General features: G+C 41.2%; 3 protein-coding genes across 4 annotated transcripts in view; 1 reads left to right on the top strand and 2 right to left on the bottom strand.

The window, feature by feature from the left end:
* Positions 1–6,399, bottom strand: part of dus2 (dihydrouridine synthase 2) — a 116,412-nt gene extending 110,013 nt beyond the window's left edge. Inside the window, exons 1-2 of the mRNA XM_043707033.1 lie at positions 6,265–6,399; positions 6,082–6,228 (exon numbers count right to left, since the gene is read on the bottom strand). Coding sequence (XP_043562968.1) covers positions 6,082–6,228; positions 6,265–6,399 — 282 coding nt within the window. The remainder of the gene's footprint in view (positions 1–6,081; positions 6,229–6,264) is intronic.
* On the top strand, positions 6,390–8,136 carry ddx28 (DEAD (Asp-Glu-Ala-Asp) box polypeptide 28). The gene has a single exon (XM_043707034.1). The coding sequence runs from the start codon at positions 6,390–6,392 to the stop codon at positions 8,091–8,093; it is 1,704 nt and encodes a 567-aa protein (XP_043562969.1). The 3' UTR covers positions 8,094–8,136.
* Positions 8,137–19,373: 11,237 nt separating this feature from the next.
* galr1b (galanin receptor 1b) overlaps positions 19,374–23,074 on the bottom strand; it is a 36,009-nt gene continuing 32,308 nt past the window's right edge. The window contains exon 3 of one of the 2 annotated variants that reach the window (XM_043707031.1): positions 19,374–20,430. In XM_043707031.1, the coding sequence (XP_043562966.1) occupies positions 20,113–20,430 (318 nt within the window). In that variant the 3' untranslated portion in view covers positions 19,374–20,112. The remainder of the gene's footprint in view (positions 20,431–23,074) is intronic. The other variant, XR_006314148.1, reaches the window with a different exon arrangement.

The following is a 23,074-nucleotide window of genomic DNA, read 5'->3' as shown; positions in this document are numbered from 1 at the left end:
CATGAATCACAAAAAAAGTTATTACGCAGGTATAGCAAGCTACTAGAAAAGCTAATACAGAATGTTATAGTTATTTGCAAGGAGAACATGAGGGTATGCTTCAGTTTTACAGGACACTAATGATGCCACACCTGCAGCACCGTGGATAGTATTAGACTCCTTACTTAAGAATGTAAATGCATTGAAAGCAATTCAAAGAAGGTTCTAAAGTTATTGAATTTGATGTAGAGTTCCCAAGCAGAAATAAGAAGCTGTTCCTGTACTGAACCTCAGCAGGCCCAAGACAGAAATGTTGGCCAGGGAACACAGTGGTGTGTTGACATTGCAGAACTGATAAGTGTTAAAGCATATGGACAAACATTTCAAAACCCAATATGACAGCCATAAATCGATAAGTTGTCACAGAATGAATATGAACCTAGATGCCAGATTCCACCAGGATTTCATTAGGTTAAAAAGTATAATTGTCACAGATGACACAGGCATCCATCTGTGATTGCACCTGGTTTCTCACACCATTCCCAGTCATTTCACACTGAGTATCCAGCAACCAAACTTCTATGTCTCATCAATCTAATACAGCAAACTGTAATTTTTTTCCTTCCCAGGCTAGACTATTTCCAACAGGGAAATCACCCAGTGGGCCAAATGAAATAGTCGATATAGACACCACAATTAAAGTTTGCTTCAATGTGCACACAGAGACTGCTGATGGTGCTGCTCATACAAACAGAGCCAAGTTGCACACAAAATCATTATGTCCTACAGAAATGTTGTATTTACAATAGTATGGCGCTGGAATCAGATACAATGGCATATGTCTACAAGAAAACTTTATCTCTCAAATATGACTACATTATTGTCCAACTGTATAAAATACTGACATTTAGTTTGAGAATACAATAGATTAACATGCTCCACAGATGTATTACTAGAGAAACCCAGTTTCCCCACAAAGCATGTCACTAAACTGCATGTCAGCAAGATTACGGTTTCAACAATTTACTATCTCTCAATGAATTGAAATATAAACTCTGGACATGAATGCATAATGACATCACCATGTTTATCTCAACAAAGTTATTTAACCAACAAAATAAGTAGCAACTGTGTAAATCAGCAAACCAAATACAAACTACAAAATAACATATGGATAATTAAAAAAAAATACAATGACACAACATGAAGCAAAGCAATTAAAAAGGTTAGTTGCCAAATAAACATTCACAAGTCCCATTTGCCAGCATTGGGTCTGTACCCCTCCAAACCCTTCCTATTTATTTACCCATCCAGATGCCTTTTCCATGTTCCACCACTTGCTCTGGCAGCTCATTTCATACATGCACCACATCTCTGTGAAAAGGTTGTTCCTTAGGTCCCTTTTAAATCTTTCCGCTCTCACCTTAAACTTATGCCCTCTAGTTCTGGACTTCCCCACCCTGGGGAAAGACCTTGGCTATTCACTTTATCCATACCCCTCATGATTTTATAAACCTTGATATGGTCACCCCTCAGCCCCCGATCCTCCAGGGAAAACAGCCCTAGCCCATTTAGTCTCTCCCTTTCGCTCATATCCTCCAACCTTGGCAAATCTTTTCAAAACCCTTTCAACTTTTGAACATCTTTCCTATTGTAGGAATAGGACTAAAGGGATCGTAGGGTAATGGGAGAAAGTGGGAAGAGAATTGGATGATCAATCATGAGCATATTGAACGTTGGAGCAGACTCGAAGCACTGACAATCTACTCCTGCTCCTAGTTTTCACGTTTCCATTACATTTTTATGTACGTAGAGATTATCAGTAACATTAAAAATTTACACTACTGACACTAACAGATCCTTTGATCTGAGCTATGTACATGCTAAGCTAAATGCCAATTGCTGAATCACACTCTACAAACAACTGGTTACATTATTCTGTGTCAATCTTCAGGTACTGCAGTCTTACTTATGCAAAATCTAATGGCCTGAAATGCTAATAATGTCCTTCTATTCACCCCAAGCGTTTCCAGCTTTCTGTCTTTATTTTGGATTTCCAGCATTCATAGAACTTTACAGCACTGTAAGAATTGTTCAGACGTTTGAATATATTAACTGATAAGTTTGAATATATAGCACTGATTTGTTCATGTAATTATGCAGAGATGACCAAAGCTTGCGTGACTACATGCTGAACTGAAGGACTATATTGAATTACGATGTGGAGGTGTCGCTGTTGGACTGGAGGGGACAAGGTTAAAAAAATCTCACGACACCAGGTTATAGCCCAACAGGTTTATTGGAAGTACAAGCTTTCGGAGCCCTGCTTTTTCATCAGATATCTAGTGAAGTAGGGTTATGCGACACAGAAGTTTTAGCAGAAGATCATAATGTCACACAACTGATGCAACATATTGAACAAACCTAGATTGCTGTTAAGTCTTTCATTTTTTAGAATGGGTTGCAGATTTTAATTCATCAATATGTAAATCCCAGAATTTCTTTCAAGTCATATTCCAAGATAATTTAAGGTTTTATAAAAGAAAATCCCGAGATGTCACTTTGTTTTTTAAAATAAAAGCTTAAGTCATTTCAAGTCAAGATCTGAAAAGGAACCATTTAAAGGTAAAGTGACCAGAGTCTTACCAGATTGCTCTCTCAGTGAGAGAGGTGACGGGTGCTGGTTTAACCGGAGGGTCACCACGCTTCAGGCAAGGGAGAGGAATCTTTTCCTTCACTACAGCTTGTCACATCCCATGTCCTGCAAGGATTCCATCCCATTCCCCCAGTTCCTTCACATCTGTTCAGATGATGCCACCTTCCAAAACAGCGCTGCTGAAATAGCTTCCTTCTTCCATGACTGTTTCCTCCACCCAGTGGGGTTGACACAATGACCTCCGCCCTCACTTCTTCCCAGCACTCACGACAGCGTGATCGGGTTCCCCTAATCTTCACTTTTCATTCCACCAGTCTCTGCATTCAAAAGACCGTTCTCTGCCATTTTAGACAACTCCAGCAGAATGCCACCAACAAATACATTTCCCCCTCCCTCCCCCAACTGCATTTCGCAGGGATCATTCCATCCAAGACACCCTAAGCCATTCCACAACCATCAACACCACCCTCCTCTCCACTCCTCCACCCTCACAGCACCTTCCCATGTAACACACAACCACAGAAAGTGCAATACCTACCCCTTCACCTCCTCCCTGCTCACCATCCAAGGGCCTAAACAGTCTTTCCAGGTGTAATAGTATTTCACCTGTACCTCCTCCAATCTTGTCTTGTGTTCTTGCTGCACCCAATGTGACCTACCCGACATCGGGGAAACCAAAGTAGACTGGGTGACTGCTTTGTGGAAAACTTGCAGTCTGTGCCCAAGCAGGACCCAGACCTTCCCATGGCCAGCCATTTTAACAGAGTGGCCTGCTCGCATGCCCACATGCCTGTCCTGGGCATGCTGCAGTATTCCAGTGAAACACAGCGCAAACTGGAGGAACCACATCTCATCTTCAGATAAGGCACTTTAAAGCCTTCTGGAGTTTAATATTAGAGTTCAACACCTTCAAATTGTAATCCATTTCTTCCCTTTCCTTTAGCTTGTTATTATGTCCTCTCTCCCCCCTCTCCCCCCCACTGCAGGGGGACTGTTATTTCAAGTCTGGCAGGAGACACACTATTGATCTGCCATTCTCACATTACCATCATCTAATCTGAACTATTAACATCTTTTTTGCCACCAGCACCGTACACCCACTACCCCATCCCAAACTATAGCACAAATGCTGCCCCTCCACACTTCACATCAGCTCTAATGAAGTGTTATCTAGACTCAAAATATTGCTTGCTCTCTCTCCATGGATACTGTCTAATCCATTGCTGATCTCTAGCATTTGTTGTTTTCAGTACAGAGTCCAGCATCTGCAGTAATTTACTCCTTCATTTCATGGTAACTTCAACCAGTGTGGGACTGGAATCCATGCTATTAGCATCCCTCTGCATTGCAAACCAGCCAACTGAGTTAACCAACCTTTGGATCCTTTTAGAGAGTTTAATGTTGCTGATGCACAAATTCTGCTACTTCAGCCGGATGAAACTTTAGCTGGCCCATATAGAGTCATAGAGATGTATGATATGGAAACAGACCCTTCGGTCCAACCCATCCATGCCGACCAGATATCCCAACCCAATCTAGTCCCACCTGCCAGCGCCCAGCCCATATCCCTCCAAACCATTCCTATTCATTTACCCATGCAAATGCCTCTCAAATGTTACAATTGTACCAGCCTCCACCACATCCTTGGCAGCTCATTCCATACACGTACCACCCTCTGCGTGAAAACGTTGCCCCTTAGGTCTCTTTTATATCTTTTCCCTCTCACCCTAAACCTATGCCCTCCAGTGCTGGACTCCCCGACCCCAGGGAAAAGACTTTGTCTATTTATCCTATCCATGCCCCTCATAATTTTGTAAACCTCTATAAGGTCACCCCTCAGCCTCCGACGCTCCATTTTCAAGGAGCTATGAACCTGCACTCCAAGGTTTCTTTGTTCAGCAACACTCCCTCGGACCTTACCATTAAATGTATAAGTCCTGCTAAGATTTGCTTTCCCAAAATGCAGCATCTCGCATTTATCTGAATTAAACTCCATCTGCCACTTCTCAGCCCATTGGCCCAGATCCTGCTGTAAAGAGATAACGCTGTCCACTATATCTTGGAGTGTTGTGTGCAGTCCTCATCCCCACATTATATGAAGGACAAGGAGACTTTGAAGATAATACTACTACAACTTTTTTGCACTAGGAGAGGTTGGATAAACTTGAACTGCTTTCACTAGAACATCAGAGGCTGAGAAGCGATCTGATTGAAATGTATAAAATTATGAGAGACATGGTTAAGGTGAATAGTCATAATTTTTTGTTCCCCCAAAGGTGAAATATCAAATACTAGGGGCCATTGGTTTAAGGTGAGTGTGAAAATGTTTAAAAGGAGATGTGCAAGTTAATTTTTTGTTTACATAGAAGGTGCCTGGAATATGCTGCCGGGGAGGAAGTAGAAGCAGATATGGTTGCAAAGTTTAAGAGGCATTTAGACAGACACATGAACTGGCAGGAAATAGAGGGATATGGACTATATGCGGGTAGGTGGAATTACTTTAGAATGGCATCATGGTCAGCACAGACATGGTGAGCTGAAGGGCCAGTTCCTGTACTATACTGTTCGATTTCTCAACAATCCAAAGTGACAAACACTGGCATTCCAATTATAAAAGGATAGAAAACTCTTGCACAGCTTCAGTCCAACGTCCTCCATGTTAATATAAAAAATAAATAGATAAAATTTGGGAAATAAATCAGATCTCCAACACTGTAATTTGCTTTTATAAATGAAAATTAACAAGTAGAGAGCCAAGGATATGATCTTCTAGGAGAAAGTGAGGACTGCAGATGCTGGAGATCAGAGCTGAAAATGTGTTGCTGGAAAAGCGCAGCAGGTCAGGGAGCATCCAAGGAACAGGAGAATCGACGTTTTGGGCATGAGCCCTTCTTCAGGATTCCTGAAGAAGGGCTCATGCCCGAAACGTCGATTCTCCTGCTCCTTGGATGCTGCCTGACCTGCTGCGCTTTTCCAGCAACACATTTTCAGCCAAGGATATGAGCAAGGAAACAAAAATGGGCAAGGGCAGTGGTAGATGGAAGAACATAATGATTAAATGTCATGGACTGTAGGCAAGAAAACAAAATATAGGTCACTAACGGATCTGTTTTCCAAAATAATCACAGCAATTTTTTTCGGTTGACTGAAAATCAATGATGATAATTCAAGATGGACTACAGTCAACTACAATGACTGGCTTTTTAAAAAAAATAAAGTCCTATATTCATTCTGCTTACTTAATAGAAAATAAAGACTGGATAATCTCCACAAAACTTCAACAAAGTCCATTTATGGGGGACCCAGGCTACTCAAGACCCAAGAGTTTCCGTTCAGGAGGCGGTGGAGTTCCCTGTGTAGATCCATACACGTTATCATATAGATATCACCTTCACGCCGAGAGTCTAGGCAGTATAATATATACCTGTATTTAAAGTAGCCCTTACCTTAGATACAATTTGATGCCAAACGCAGAGAGCTGCCCTGGGAAGGGTGTAACTGCCGCACACCAGAAACACGTGGGGGGAATTGGTAGCGATCATTTCCGGAACGTCATTTCTAGGCGCCGTTTCGTTCCATTTTCGAGTTTTGAGGAGCCGAGTGTTCCAGGGCCGTCGCGCGGCTTTGAGGAGCCGAGTGTTCCAGGGCCGTCGCGCGGCGAGGGGCATCCCCGTTCCATTTTCGAATTTTGAGGAGCCGAGTGTTCCAGGGCCGTCGCGCGGGGAGGGGATTCTCCCATTCCCACCCCGGGACCATGTTGACATTGGGCTTGAGATTCCTTCTCCAGCCGCAGGGCCCCGGAACTCCGGCCACTCAATGCGGGACGCTGCTCCGCCAGTGTCTGGTCTCTGGCTTCTCGGACGGTGCCGCTCCGAGCGGCGGGCTGCCTGTCATCCGCATCCCCCAGAAGACGCGGCTGCGGGTGGAGCGGAGGCTGAAGCGAGTGGCGGGGAGCAAGGTGCCGGCGCTGAGGCTGGCCAGACCGGGGCGGCTACTCATCATGGGCAAGCGGCCTGAGCTGAACCAGCACGCCGGGTACACGTTCGCCAAGTTCGACACGGTGCCCCTGGTCTCCAAGGGCTGGAAGCACAGGAAGGCGGCAGGAGATTATTTTGTTATTAACAACACCCGGAGCCAGCCACCCTCTTGTCCGGGAGAGGAGCAGTGGGAGAAGCCGCGAAGTTTCAGCTCGCTGGGGCTATGCAAGGAGCTGCAGGACGCCCTGGACGGGATGGGTATTTCCCAGCCTAACCGCCTGCAAGTCCGGACCATTACCGCTCTGTTGAGGGGGAACAATGTGCTGTGTGCGGCCGAGACCGGCAGCGGTAAGACCTTGAGCTATCTCCTGCCCATCCTGCAGAGCCTGACCCGAGAGAGGGCGGTAGGGGAAGCCCGCGAGAGTGACGGGCTGCGCGGCCTGGTGGTGGTTCCCTCTCGGGAGCTGGCCGAGCAGCTCCAGCGAGTGGCCCGAACGCTGGCCGCTGACTTGAAGTTGAACGTGCGGGCGGTGTGCGGCGGCCGGGGTATGGGCAAGTTGAAGCTGAGTCTGTCCCGAGGGCCCATCGACCTGCTGGTGACCACGCCCGGGGCGTTCTGGAAAGCACTAAGGAGAGACTTGGTCAGCCTGGGCGGCCTGAGCTACCTGGTGCTGGATGAAGCGGACACTCTGTTCGATGAAAGTTTCGTGGACCTGCTGGAGGGTATCCTCCGGCACTGCCAGATTGCGAGCCATCGCCGGGAGAGCGGTGGACCGGGGAGGAAAGCCCAGCTGGTGGTGACAGGAGCCACTTTCCCAGGCGGAGTGGGGGAACTGCTCAGCAAGGTCACTGACCTGGGCAGCATCATCACCATAAAGAGCAAGGAGCTGCACCGCATCATGTCCCATGTCAAACAGAAATTCCTGAAGGTCAAGCGGACGGATAAAGCCAGTGACTTGCTGCAAATGCTAAAGGAGTTGGTGGTGCAGAAAGCTGGCATTCTGGTGTTTTGCAACAGTGCCTCAACAGTTAATTGGCTTGGCTATGTCCTAGACGATCATGGGATCAAACACTCCCGTCTCCAAGGAAGCATGCAAGCTGCGAAACGCAGTGGCATCTTCAGCACCTTCCAGCAGGGGCTGATAGATGTACTTCTCTGCACTGACATTGCATCTCGTGGATTGGACACTCAGAGGGTGGGTGTTGTAATTAATTACGACTTCCCCCTGACTCTGTGTGACTACATACACCGCGCTGGGCGAGTGGGCCGGGTTGGCAGCAAGGTTGTGGGCACCGTCGTTAGTTTTGTGACACAACCCTGGGAGGTTGAACTGGTCCAAAAAATTGAGACTGCCGCTCGGCAGAAGCTGGTGCTGCCTGGTCTGGAGTCTGAAATCAAGCGACCTGCAAAGAAAAGCATAGCAGAACAATTGAACCAAAACAGAAATGAACTCTCTCCAGAACCTTTTGTAGAATCGTGACTGTAGCAGCTTGATTTTGTCATTAAATATTATTTAAGTGAAATGTTTGATTTGCTGCTAAACGTTAACTTTGATTTTTACAGAAGAATGAATGCCTGGCTGCTGCCTGCCTTCCCTGACTATCCTCTATATGACATTCTACTTTCCACCCACACAGTTCTCGAGTGAGGGAGATCACAGTGGCAGGATCCATGGAGAGAGAGCCAGCTGATGATTCGAGTCTAGATGACTCTTCATCAGAACGGAGGTGAAATGTAGAGGGACAGCATTTATGCTATAGCTCGTGGGGATTGAGTGGAGTGCTGAGGGAGGGAGACTGGCAATAGCACACATTAAGTGATCAGAGTGTGAGAATGGTAGAACAAAGGTGTTTCTAACTGCCAGACTGGAAAGAAAAAAAGCATAGGAAGAAAATAAACTGAGTAGTGGCATTTCAGCGGTGGCTGAAGCCTCCCACTTATTCTCCACCTCTCATGTCTCTTCACAGTGCCAGACTAGAGTCAAGCTCAACAGGGTTTTCTTTCCCCGTTAATTCTGCCAAGCCTGTTCCTTTGGCTATGGTTTCCCTAGATATTAGGTAAGGACAGTGGGAATCTCGTTCATCCATTCAAGTGTCACTAGTTAGATGACGAGGCATTTGGCTATATTGAACACTCGCCATCTATTGCGTTGGTCGTGTCTGTTTTGAGTTTTGTTATTGTCGCTCGTCAACGCAAGAGAAAATCCCGATCTAGCTTCACCACAGCCAGGTGTTAAAGGGGATGGTTCCTGTCATTGTTTAGATTACACAAAGTGAGGATTGAGCAAGGGTTGTAAAACCAACAGATTAGTTACCTCTTGCTTTCATCATCTGTTTTGTTTAGTGAAAATTTTATTTATCACCTGATTACCCTCCGCCTTAACTGTGCTTTAAAATACAATTACTAAAATTCAACTAAAATATTAAAATTATTAGAACAGTTTCTCAAATTGTATCTAAAATAAAATTTAAAACTAAAATTAGAGACCCTATAAGAAGTCTATTAAAAATGCAAAGTAACTCCAACTTTAGAGAAGTTATAAGATTAATTATCTCTCTGGCAAATGTCTTATGTTTAATTCCAAATGTCTTCATTATTCTTCTCATACCATTTGCCCCTTGCTCCTATCACAAAGCCATAAAAGGATACAATGGCACCTCTAGTTAGGTCCAAAATCTCCTCCTTTAAGTCTTGATACTTCTGTACCTTCTCTTCCCATGCTACTTCCAACGAGTCATTTTCATTCACGAACCGTATAGTGAAGTACACTAATACTCGATTATCCTTACGCAAGATTAGATCAGGAATCCATAGCTTCCCTTCCATATCTTTTAAATGGAGTTCAATAAAGATTGTCCAACAGTTTTTCTTTGTAAATTGAGTTAGTGCTCCTACAATTTTGTTGTGTCTCTTAATCCACATGTTCTTCATCATGGGACACCATCCTGAAATACGAGGAACCATTTCTATGGCTACATTGCATCGCCTACAGTTCTTATTACTTAAAGGCCTTCCATAGGATAGAGTTGCCCTTGTGGGATATAAATTTGTTCCTAATCAAATAGTATTGATAACCTTCGATGTCTTCGTATATAATAGTGATCTAGTCAAATTATTAGGCAATCGTTTTTAAACTAGTGGATGCCAACCCCTTGACTGGGCAATGCCATCCACTTCTGTACCTCTAATTCCCTCCATTTATCATAATTTCTCCTAATGGTCTCTTCTATCTCTTCACAATTATCTGCATGCTGTGTTGTCCTGGATCCATCTGACTGGGTGTTAATTCGAGGATTCCAGGTGTCAATAAGAATCTTCAGCTTAGTCAGTTCCGTAATTCTTTCCAATATTTCGGATTCATTAAATCAGAATGAGGCTTGTAGTATCTTATCAGAGGATCTCGCAAACGCCTCATATTTACATATTACTGCGATTGGAATTAAAATTGCTAACTTGTTTATCCGAGTCCGCCCTCTTTATAACGGGCATATAAAATGCCCTCCGTAATAGACTGTAGCAGATGTAAACTCTCTTTAATGAAGTTCCTAATTATTGTATCTAATCCGTTAAGGTAATTTTGTGAAGCTTCTAAAAGTGTTGAATAGTAGTGTAATTTGGGGATAAAATATGTTTTAAACAGCTCTACTTTCCAGGCTGGTTTTAATAAAGATCTTTTTAGTTCACTGGAGATCACTTTAGACGACTGGGGAGGGGGAGCGGACATAATGACAGAGAAGGCAACAAGTAAAGCTGAGAAAGGGAAGAAATGGGGGTCTGTTTACAATCTGAAGGTATTGAACTCATTAAGTCCAGAAGGTTGTAAAGTGCCTAGTCTAAGGTGCTGATTACTTAACGTGCACCAGCACTCTTTACAACCCACTATTGCATAAGTACTGCTGCCCTCCAGACTTCACATCAGCTCTGATGAACAGTCATCCAGACTCGAAACATTAGCTTTCTCTATCTTCATGGATGCTGCCTGACCTGCTGTGATTTCCAGTAATTTATTTTTTGTTTTCAGTACAGATTCCACCATCTGTAGTAATTTGTTCCCTCGTGAAGGGCTTCATATAAGGGAATCCTCCCTCTTTCCCATGGGGAACCTGGGCTGGAGAGTGTTGCATGCAGCTGCAATAAGTATTTAAGTAGGTTCACTGGATACCTTCTAAATATCATTGTGGTGGCCTGGATTTTCATGTTCTCATGCTTTTATTTGCAGCTATTTCAAGGGGCTGCTTGTTAACTTTATTGGTTGGACCTCTACCCCATGCTCCCAATCTGTGGGCACCCTATGCAGAGTTTTGTTTTGGAGGGACCACTGACAGCTTAAAATGCCTGCTCCTAGACCTCTCATAGGTGGATATCAACAGGTCTGGGCAGCTAGCAGTGGAGGAGTCCGTGTGGGTGTCTCCTCTCTGCCATGGCTGCATTGTGCTTGGAGAGGGATCATGAGAAGTCCAACAGTATAGTAGAGGCCTTCTGAGAGAGGTGGAACCACAAAGGTGTTGTCACCCTGACCTGAATTTAAGTGCCTTGAGAGGGCTGTCTAATTGACCTTTTGTAATTCTTTTAAGATTAGATTAGATTTCCTACAGTATGGAAACAGGCCATTCAGCCCAACAAATCCACACCGACCCTCCGAAGAGTAACCTGCCTATACTCAGTCACCTACATTTACCCCTGACTAATGCTCCTAACACTATGGGCAATTTAGCATGACTAGTTCACCTGGCCTGCACATCTTTGGATGGTGGGAGGAAACCAGAGCACCAGTGGGAAACCCATGTAGACACTGGGAGAGTGTACAAACTCCACACTGTCAGTTGCCCGAGGCATAAGAGTAGAGTGATGGATGGTACTGTGCGTTAGAACAGGGTGTCCTGTTATCCAAGGTGTGGCTGAGCAATCACCTCTTGGGCTGACTTCAAACATGACTGCAGCACAAAATCTGTAATGCTGAAGGCCTGAGGGGTGCTGAATGGAGAAGTCAAACCGAAGCCCTGATTGCCTGCTGTTATTTCAAAGATAATCACAGGAGTCCTCCCCAATTCCTTACCAATATTAATCCCTCTGCCACCTTCACTAATGAACACTTGCTTGTATTTATCACCTAGCTGCTTCTAAGAGCTTGCTGTTTACCAAAGGTCTATAAAGCACTTGTGAATTTCACAGAGATGTACAGCACAAAAGTAGACCTTTCAGTCCAACTGAACCATGCTGTTCAGATATCTTAAATTAATCTAGTCCCATTTGCCAACATTTGGCCCATATCCCTCTGAACCCTTCTTATTCATGTACCCATTCAGATGGCTTTTAAATGTTGTAATTGTACTTCTTCTGGCAGCTCATTCCATCACGCATCACCCTCTGTGTGAAAAGGTTGCCCCTTAGGTTCCTTATTTTCCCCTCTCACCTTAAACTTATGCCCTCTAATTTTGGAATCTTCTACCCTGGGAAAAAGACCTTGTCTGATAACTCTCCCCATGCTCCTGTGATTTTATAACTGTCTATAAGGTCACCCCTCAGCCTCTGACACTCCAGGAGGATAAAAGTCCTGTCTATTCAGCCTCACCCTATAGCTCAAACTCTCTAACCCTGGCCAGATCCTTGTAAATCATTTCTGCACCGTTTCAAGTTTAACAATATCTTTCCTATAGCAGAGAGACTAGAACTGAAGGCAGTATTCCAAAAGTGGCCTAACCAATGACCTGTACAGTCACAAAATGACATCCCAGCACTTGCACTTAATTGGCTGGAACAATGAGTATATGAAATACCTGCTTCAGTACCCTGTTACCAGTGACACCACCTTCAAGGAACAAGGTCTCTTTGGCAACACTCCTCAGGACCCTACCATTAAGTGTCTAAGTCCTGCCCTGATTTCCCTTCCCAAACTACAACACATTGCATTGAGCTTAATAAAACTCAATCTGCCCCTGTTTGGCTGTAAAAGGTGCTGCATGAGCAGGTCAGAGTTCATCCTTGATTAGTTGTATCAGTTTGTCTAACCGACGTAAGGAACTGAGTAAGTCTGGTAGAATTGGAATTAAACATGGCAGATAAATTCTAGTATGATAATTTCATGCATCGTAATTCAGAAAAATCTCTTGCTGTACCCTTTTTAGGTCCAAATTGGATGACCTCTGATTTGCCTACATTGGAATCCCGTTTTGCACATGTCTCTGCTTATGATGTTGCCTGTCTTTATGCCATCAGCAAGTTGGGATATATCACTTTCTATGCCATCATTAAGTTAGTGATAAGTAGTGGGGCACCTTCAGTAATTTCCTGCCAATTTGGGGACCTGCTCATTATTCCTATTGTGTTCTGCTCAGCCAGATTCCTTGCCAGTGCAATAATTTGTCTATTATTCTTAAACTTCAACTTTAGCTAGCTCACTCAGTGAGGGACCTCATTAAAGTCTCTCTCCAAATCCATATAAATACCATCCGTAGACATTCCCTTGTTTGCTTCATGCTCTTCAAAATAAAAGTCAAGTTTTGTCAAGCATGACCTGCACCTTATAAATCATGCTGGATCTCAATCTTCACTTAATGTCTCTGCCTCACAATCTCCTTTAAGAAGTTCCTCAAAATCTTCCTCATTAACCAAGCTTTGGTCATGGCTCTAAATAGCTTTTTTTATATTTCAGTATTAAAATTTGTTTGTGAACACTTGTGTGGTGCATTTTGGGATATTTCACTGGGTTAAAGGGCATTATACAATTGCAAGTTATTGATAGGATAAATGGCTGTTCTAATTCTACAGGTCTGTCTTTTACAGAATCTTAGATGCTTAATTGAAGGAGGAGGCCATTTGGCCCATTGCCTGACCTAGCTGAGAAACTGCTATTCAATGAAATCCTACTGTTCAGATTTTGGTCCACGGACTTGTAGGTTACAGCATTTCCAAGTGCAGTTTCAAGTACTTTCAAATGTGTTCAGGGTTTCTGCCTCTATTATCATTTCAGGCAGTGAGTTCCAGGCTCTCTTGTGTTATCCTGCACTCTTTTGAACTCTGAGCAGTCTGTTCTTTCACCAAAAACAATTATGTAAACATATTTTAATTCAAAACCACAATTACAAATTCTTGTCTAATTGTATTTTAAGTCAGCAGTCACACAATACCAAGTCATAGTCTAACAGGTTTATTTAGAATCACAGGCTTTTGCAGCACTGCTCCTGAGAGCTTGTGATTTCAAATAAACCTGTTGGACTATAACCTGGTGTCGTGTGACTGCTGACTTCGTCCACTCCAGTCCAACACTAACACCTCCATGTCAATTGTATTTTAATCATCACAATTAGCCAAAATCATTTTAGAAGAATTAACATGTCTGAAAAGTTAATAGGATCTTGAGTGCTTGTGAATTCATATGAAGAAAACTGATAAATATTTGAGGACTTGACTTCATAAATAATGCAAAATTATTCTTAATCATGGCATCAAGATGTAAGGCACAATGAGAGGATGGTGGACAGCTAAGATTTAATGACATTCTTAAATAATTCCAGAAATAACTAAATGAACATCTGGCTCACCTGAAAAGTTGAAGTGTGACTAGAAAAAAAAAGTTGTTATTCCAATTCTGAATTTCAACGAACAAAGACTTAATTTTTGGAACATTTGCTTGAGATAACTAGTACTTTAAAATGTCTTTTAAAGTACTAGTTATCTCAAGTGAATGTCCCAAAAATTAAGTCTTTTTAGGCCAAATCTATTAGGATGATCTGTTTTCCTCCTATCAATTTTCTATGAATTCTGAACCATTTTTGTGATAATTTGCAGGAATAGCAATGCCAGTGTTCATTAATTTCCCATGTTTCTCTCCTTCCCTGCAGGAAAACAGCTTGGTCAGTATGTAATGTCCTCCCCACAGTGTGATTGGTGGTGTGTGTGTGTTCATGTAAATTGGGGCTGTGGGATGGATGGTAGTGATTGTGGGGTTGGGCTGAGGACCCTCTTAGCTCCATGCCATTTACTACGGCATGCTTTCCCTAAAAGCAGCATTGTAGGGCTATCACCAGCTTTCCAGCCAACAGGCAAGACACCGGTTGCCCTCATTAAATCATGACCCTCATCCCACGTGGTACCTTTTGACTGAGATTGGGAACTCACTTCACAAGATATCTCAAGATGTCACCCAGTATCATATTTCTGCACCAATGCACTGGCAAGCTCTTTCTACTGAACCATCATGGATGGGGCAAAGTTCCACAGATCACTGTTAGAAGATTATTTTAAGATGCAAGACAAGTCTTTTTCATTTGAAACCAAAACAGAAATTGCTGGAAAATCACAGCGGGTTTGGGCAGCATCTGAGGAGAGAAATCAGAGTTAGTTTTTCAGGGCATTTGACCCAAAACGTTAACTCTGTGTTCTGTCCACAGATGCTGCCAGACCTGCTGCGTTTCTCCAGCAATTTGTTTTTGGTGCTAATTTCCAGCACCTGCAGCTCTTTCTCTTATTCACTTGAATCCACTTTGAGATTTCTGCTTTCTTGCATGCATTAGGAAATAAAAAAACTCAAGAAATGAAAACATTTTTCAGCAATGGGTCTAGAATTGGTGTACCAGTAACAATTTAATTATGTCAACCATAAACAGCTCAACATTATCAACTCACAATGCAGACAGTGTACTTAAACAACATTATCAAAGTAGAATCATGTACCTTCATGGAATCATTCATCCAGAGAACTGTACAATTTGTTGTCATGTAAAATCTTAAACACTGCAAATCTGTATTGAATATACATTAAAATATTTTAAAGGAACCTTAGGATTTCAGTCCTTCTTGCAAATGTCAATTCACTTTATAAATCTCAGTCATAAGTGTATTATTCTGACTTGCAGGAATTCTTTTTAAAACTCACAAATACTAATGGATGCTGAACAACACTGATATTTGATTTTGTACACATCCAAGCTTTAGTTGCTGTTTCTTTCAGGCAACCAAAGACAGTAGACAATATTAAATATTTCTGAGATTATGCAAGTAAAGGTTAAAAATGTATATGTTTGAACAGTTGTGTAGAACTTCAAAAAAAACCTTGCCTTGTTCAGTTATTTATAATTAGTAGCAATATCATGAAAACCTCTTTCGATGAATATGTGAAGAAACACATTATTCATGTCGGCTACAGAAGCCATCCTATTCTGTCTGAACTTTTAGTCATTCTACCACACTGACAAAAATTTATCCATGAAGTTATCACAATAGACTGCATTTGAAAAACAACTATTTTACTCATTCGTTATATTTTCTTTTCATCCTCAGTTTGCAAATTTCTCTCTGTTAGCTCCAGGAAACCATTACCATAAAGATGCCTCAGCCTTCCTGTTTGGATTAGTACGGTTTAAACATCTCTTCAATAACCTTAAATGGTTATTTGCAAAGGTTGAGAGATCTGAGAATCCCAGAAAGTTTTGCAGCTTAGTTTTTGTTTGAATGGTGCTAGCTAGTTCTTTACACCAAGATTTAGATGTGAATTTGTAATTACATGCCGATAAAGTACCCAGCCTCAACATTACAGTGTCCATCATCCACATACATTAATGACCAGTTGTACTAATTAAAGGAACTCTTGAATATCGAAGAGCAATGAAAATATCTTGGTGCACAGTAGCATACAGTAGCGCTGCCATTAAATTGGCATGGGCTTGGATGATTGATGTCAATTATAAACCTAATGACAACACCCTGCAAGCAGGTACATTTCCCTTATGGGTTGTTCCTTCCTTAAGCTTAATATCAGGATTTTCAAACCGTTAGGAGGCAGACAGGTAGCCTCTCCCAGGCTAAAGTGAGCATAACCACGATATTTCCCAACACAACAGGTTACATTACAATCCAGCCCAACAATTTCTATCAGAATCACAGAATGCAAGGCTGCAGTGTTGAACTACCAGATTTAATATTGTTTAATTAGTTAATAATTAAAGTCTTATTGAAAAGCATATTTTTGCTGCTTGGAGCCACACCTGCCAGGAAATCTGTTGGCATGGCTTGCCAAGTATGTCTGCCTTGCACTACCCTCTCACTCCCAATGTAGCTCATCACAACTGCATTGTGTCAGTGTTATCATCATCCAGTAATTCCTAGATCAACCAGTCTTTCGGCTTGCCTCCACTTTGCCCTCTGATCTCTGTAACTTTTCAGCTCTCACTGATTTGCTTAGTATTCTATTCCTATCAACACAAAAAAAAAAGGCTGGAGATTAGGAATACAAAGATTTTTAAACACTTTAAAGATTTTAAACTAATTTAGACATTAAAGCATGGCAGAAGAAAGGAAAATTATTTGTTGCACTAATTTGTGAACAGGATTATATGGTTGTGAGCTCATCTGAGTGTACAATTTGATCTTCTGAATGTGAAAAGCTGTCAACATAAAACTTAAACAAAGCTCTCAGTGCAAGTGGTTTATTAGTCAATTATAAATTATATAAATATACATGGTATAAATATTGAAAAGTTAACTAATCTAGCAAAGGAATGCTGAGCATCTCTGCTTAATAAATTGAATGACAATGTCTTGCGTTATCCATGAGAACTAGCTTGACAATACTCTTCTATTCATTGCGTAGCAACATCAATGCTTCATAATCTATCTGAAAAAGCAGTATTGAACCTATCATTAAATGGCCACTTTTCCCACTTCCAATATTGGCCCATAGATCCCATTTGAGTTCGATATTTGATTTGTCTTCACTTTTGCCTGGCACTTCTTCCTTGAGCAAAGGGGGAACAACTATTAATTTCTTTACTCCCACTTGGCATAAATTAACTGGAAGTTGCTGAATTTCTATAAACTTTAAATTCTTTAAGCTTCTTGAAATGCACCAAAGTAAATAAAGAAAAATCGTCTGCAAAATTAGAATTGCAACATTGGCAACTCTAAGCAGCAACTATTGAAGATACATGTTACTGAAGACATTAACACAGTAGATTCATCTGTTTTAAACAAATAAAGTTAATAGATGTTTTAATACATTTCCCAATAAAGTGGTGTCAAGCTGATAAATCCCTTTATTTGAATAGAATCTGGAGATTTAATGAGACTCTCTCTGGGATGTAGTAATATTTAGCAGGGAACAAGAAAATCACAGGATTAGGATTAAGAGGGAGAAGTAGGGGTTTACTCATCCAATTTTTTTAGTATTATTTGTGCCTTTCTTAGCGACAAAGTGTTGAAAAATAAAACAAAAGCCTTTGTCAGGAAGATCAAAGTGTGAGATCATAATGGGACTTTAGGTTTTTTAAACATATCTACTGTCACATTATGTTATTCTCCATGTTATGTACAATTACGTATTATTTATTTAAAGCAGGTTATTTTCCTTGTTTTTACAAAGTATTGGTCATAATGCATCATGACTAGATGCAACTCGTAGTAAAGATAATTTAACAAAAACCTCTGGCATGCTGTGCTCATTCCTGCTGCCATAGTTTCTGCAGTCTCAGTGTCCCTCTGTGTGGGACAGCGAATTAAAACCATTACCTTTTATGCAATATTAATCACTGCTTGAACAGAAAAAACTCATTTGCCCACTGCATACCACACTGGTCTGCACAGACACACACTCTGAATAATACATCTTGTGACTCGGAAGTATGAACTTTTGGTGGAATTGATACTTCCACCTCAAAAAGGAAGTAAAATATGTGGTAACATCAGTTGTTTGTTATTTAATGCCATCAGTCTATTCTTTGACAAGTAGTTTCAACCACTGGAGTATGCAGAGGAATTAAACATATTAGATAAAAAAAGCAGATTTTCTCTCTCGAAGTTTAAAATTCAGATTATTTTGTTATCCCTACTTGTTCCCTTCCGTGGTCATAAAGGTGAAGTCAGTGTTTGCGAATGAATCACTTCAGGCAATAAAAATGAATTATAAAGTCTCTTCTCTTCCTCAACCTCAACAGCATTACTTGCTGCACCAGGATTAAATCATTGAGGGGTGACCTTATAGGAGGTTTATAAAATCACGAAGAGTATGGATATGATGAATAGCTGAGGTCTTTTTCATGGGGGTAGGGAGTCCAAAACTGGACAGCATAGGTTTAGGATGAGAAGGGAAAGATTTGAAAAGGACCTCGGGTAGCTTTTTCAAGCAGAGGGTGGTACATGTATGGAATGAGCTGCCAGGGAAAGTGATGGAGGCTGGTACAATTAGAACATTTAAAAGGTATCTGGATGGATATATGAATAGGAAGGGTTTGGAGGATATGGTCTGAATGCTGACAAATGGAACTAGATTAGTTTAGGTCATCTTCAGTATGGACGTATTGGATTGAAGGGTTGTTTCCGGGCTGTAAGACTTTGAGGCCTGAGATGAATGGCTAGTAAAGACCAAAATCATAAACAGTTGGATGTCAACTTAAAATTAAACTGAAAAGATGTAAATGTGTTTACTTAGGACCTTTAATAGCTTAGATTGACTACATTCCCAGTAGCATGGGCTGGGTTGAGAAGTGGATGCAAAATCATTGTATGAACCACTCTTCTACTAAGTTGGAATCAGTTTTATTGGCTACTAATCTTCTCAGTACAGTCACTGTGTAATTGCTAACTTGGAACAGTCAAAGAGAGATTAACAATTCATTACTCTGAAATAGACAATCATTTGGTTCAGAAATTTATTTCTAATGAAAATCGCTGACAGAACTACAGTGCAATGGCCTTGATTAGAGCCCGATTTCAAATTTTTCTTCTATCATTTTAGCCACTAACATCATAATTATTTATTGAATTTATTCAGGTGAAACTATGGCAACATTGATGAATGAAACTCTAGTTTCTTTCTTAGACGGTCAAGCTTCTTGTACAAAGGATCAAGTCTGACTGGATGAAATTAAATCAAGTCAACTATATCTCGTTTAAATCAAAACAAACTGAATTTAGAAACCAGTCTGGAATTCAACTAGATTCAAATTGAGCTAATTGGATTGAGTTGTCATCCACATTTACAAGCAACAACCCAAACTTTTAATATTAAATAAGATAAACACTAAAATTGTCATAGAAACAACAGTATTCAGTGTAACTTCATTTTTGGTGTCAATACACCAGCATTCTAAAAAAAGTCGTTATATAACTGATTAGAATTTTCTTCAGTTATTTAATTTATCTCATCATATCTCCATACCTCAAACTACAGGGGTACTGAACACCATATTCACTCAACCCCAAGCAGACAAGTGAGAACTTTTATTAACTATTTCTGAGCTTCAAATGGATTTTCAGATAGTGCTGGAACCACCCATGAGGCTATTTGATACCCCTTTTTAATTTATATATCATGAACATGCCTTGGGACATGAACCTTCTGGATCAACACAATACTGACATCTGTTGACATCATCATCAATTGTTCTGAACATTTGAGTTCTTGATCCAGTATTTTGACTGCTTGTTCTCACCAGATGTGCTATTTCAGACTGCACAGGCATGGCCTCCACGCTTGGTCACAATACTCAGAACAAAGTGCAATGGCTTCAAGCATTCGTTGTTGAAGGTGTTGTCGAAAAGTTCTCCATTCGAATCCTGACCACTTTCTCCTCAATGGGTTGTGGGAAAGGGAATTTGCAACTGAAGACTTGGCGGCTGGCTTTCCGAAAATTTTCCGAGAGGAATGCATATATTATGGGATTAATGCAGGAGTTCCCATACGTCATGCAGTGAGAGATGATCCTGAAGGCGAACGATGCATCGTTCAGGGGAAAATACCCAAATTCAACCCACATGTTTATGATATGGTGGGGCAGCCAAGACAGAAGAAACACAGCAACAAGCAGCATCACAGTCTGGGCAGTCTGTGAAAAGAGTAAAAGGGTAAAATCATATATCTTCATAGTTACCAAAGTGCTAATATTAAAGTCACAATGACATTATTTGATTGCAAAAGGCATGGATGCATTCCATGTAGATAATCTTAATTATCTGAATTGTGCAAATTTGTATCTTAGCCATTTGGCAGTTTAGAAATTAAATATTGCAGAAGAAAATAAGGCTTTGACTGTACCCAATCAGCTTGTAAAACAATAACCAACATTAGATAGGATTCCTCAATTGGACAGCATTTGCAGCATAATTCTGAATGTGGGAAGAATTACAGTGATAATTAATTTAGAATTGTTAATTGGGCTTGCAGTGTGGCACATTTGCGTGTCTGTATATATTGACAGAAAGAACATATAAAAACAGCGTCTGTTTCAACTCAAGAGAAGTAAGTGACTGCAATTTGCTGATTCATTTCTTAAGCAATGCACTCACCAATCAGAGTCAATCTGTCTGGTTTAAAATTCAATCAAGGCCTGGCAGTGAACGACAATCATCATTAATTGGTGCATTCTTTATTAAAAATCCCCAACCAAAGTCAACTTTTGCCAACCAATTGGCACTATCCTCCAATGCAGTTTTGCCCTCGAATTGATATTCTTGCAAATTGCCCTGATTTGTTTAAGACACAAAGCTTCAATACAATGTTTCTTTTCTAGTAATACCCAGCTCAGTTTCTTTGACTTAGTTTTAAAATACATTTGTAGAATGTTTTGATTTTCCCAGTATTCACTCACTTTAGGCAACAAAACTATTTGTGTTTATCATTTAAATCACCTCATGTTCAGCATCAAGTCCTTAGTTAAATACAAAGTTAAAAATCACACAATACCAGGTTATAGTCTAACAGGTTTAATTGGAAGCACTAGCTTTCAGAGCGCTGCTCCTCCATCAGGTGGATACTCCACAACCACCTGTTAAACCTGTTGCACTATAACCTGGTGTTGTGTGATTTTTAACTTTGTACACCCCAGTCCAAATATCCGCATCTCCAAATCTTTAGTTAAATACAATCTTTGAGTTAATTAAGAAGTTATTCAGAGCAACAAATGTGCTTGCTCCTTCTCCAATTTAAGAACAATCTTATTGTGCTAGTATGAATTTTTCAATATCCTGAAAGACATTACGATTGCCTTACAAACTGAAGATTTAAATTTCCAGAGGCCACCTCAAATGAATCATATAACAGTTGTGAAACATGAAAGGGTTCAGAAAAGATTTACAAGGATGTTGCCAGGGTTGGAGGATTTGAGCTATAGGGAGGGGCCGAACAGGCTGGGGCTGTTTTCCCCGGAGCATCGGAAGCTGAGGGGTGACCTTATAGAGGTTTACAAATTTATGAGGTGCATGGATAGGATAAATAGACAAAGTCTTTTCCCTTGTGTGGGAGAGTCCAGAATTGGAGGGCATAGGTTTAGGGTGAGAGGGGAAAGATATAAAAGAGACCTAAGGGGCAACATTTCATGCAGAGGGTAGTATGTGCAAGGAATGAACTGCCAGAGGATGTGGTGGAGGCTGGTACAATTGCAACATTTAAAAGGCATTTGGATGGGTATATGAATAGGAAGGGTTTGGAGGGATATGAACCGGGTGCTGACAGGTGGAACTCGATTGGGTCGGGATATCTGGTCGGCATGGACAGGTTGGATTGAAGAGTCTATTTCCATGCTGTACACCTCTACGACTCTAAGACATTTATTGTATTCAGCAAACTAAAATCACCATTGATTAAATATTTTTAGTTGGAAACTAGTATTCTCCCTCATTAGCGTGTTAACCCCTTCGATATCCCCATATTACATTTTATGTAATGATCTCCACAGAATTGCAATCTTAGATCAGAAGACAATAAGAAATGGGAACAAGGTAGGGCATTCAGCCCCTTGAGTATGCTCCACCATTCAATAGATCATGGCTGATCCAACATTCACCACTTCCACTTTCCTGCAACCCTTGAATTCCATACTGATCAATAATCTATCGCAGTCTTAAATAAACCTGATGAAGGACCGGCGCTCCGAAAGCTAGTGCTTCCACTTAAACCTATAGCCTGCTGGTGTGAGTTTTAACTTTGTACACCCCAGTCCAACACCGGCATCTCCAAATCTTAAATATACGCAAGGACTCTGCCCCCACAGCTCTTTCTGGCCAGGAGTTCCAAAACTCTTCAGTCCTCAGAAAGAAATTCTCCCTCATCTCAGACTTAAATTGGTGCCTCTTTATTCTGACACCATTGCCTTTTGTCCTAGACTCTCCCACGAGTGGAAACAGCCTCTCAGCGTTTACTCTGTCCAGCCCCTTAAGAAACCTATATGTTTAAATGAAATTGCCTCTCATTCTTCTAAACGCCAGTGTTTCGAGTCCCAACCTGTTTATCCTTTGCGCATGAGAATCCCTCCATACCAGGGATCATGAGAGTGAACTTTCTCTGAAATGTCTCCAGTGAAATATTATTCTCTAAATAAAAAGGGGACCAAATCTGCACACAGTATTTCCAGATCTGGTCTCACTAGCATCTTTGCTATTACAGTAAGACTTCCCAATTCTTATACTCAGACACCTTGAAGTAAGGGCCAAGATCCCATGAGCCTTCCTGATACCTGCTGCACCTGTGTACTA

This window comes from Chiloscyllium plagiosum, chromosome 17 (genome assembly GCF_004010195.1).
Source record: "Chiloscyllium plagiosum isolate BGI_BamShark_2017 chromosome 17, ASM401019v2, whole genome shotgun sequence".
NCBI lineage: Eukaryota > Metazoa > Chordata > Chondrichthyes > Orectolobiformes > Hemiscylliidae > Chiloscyllium > Chiloscyllium plagiosum.
This window is presented reverse-complemented; position numbering and strand designations above follow the sequence as displayed.

Bases quoted from the DNA above. Each gene is read 5' to 3' on its own strand.
- ddx28 (XM_043707034.1), top strand. From the start codon at position 6,390: ATGTTGACATTGGGCTTGAGATTCCTTCTCCAGCCGCAGGGCCCCGGA.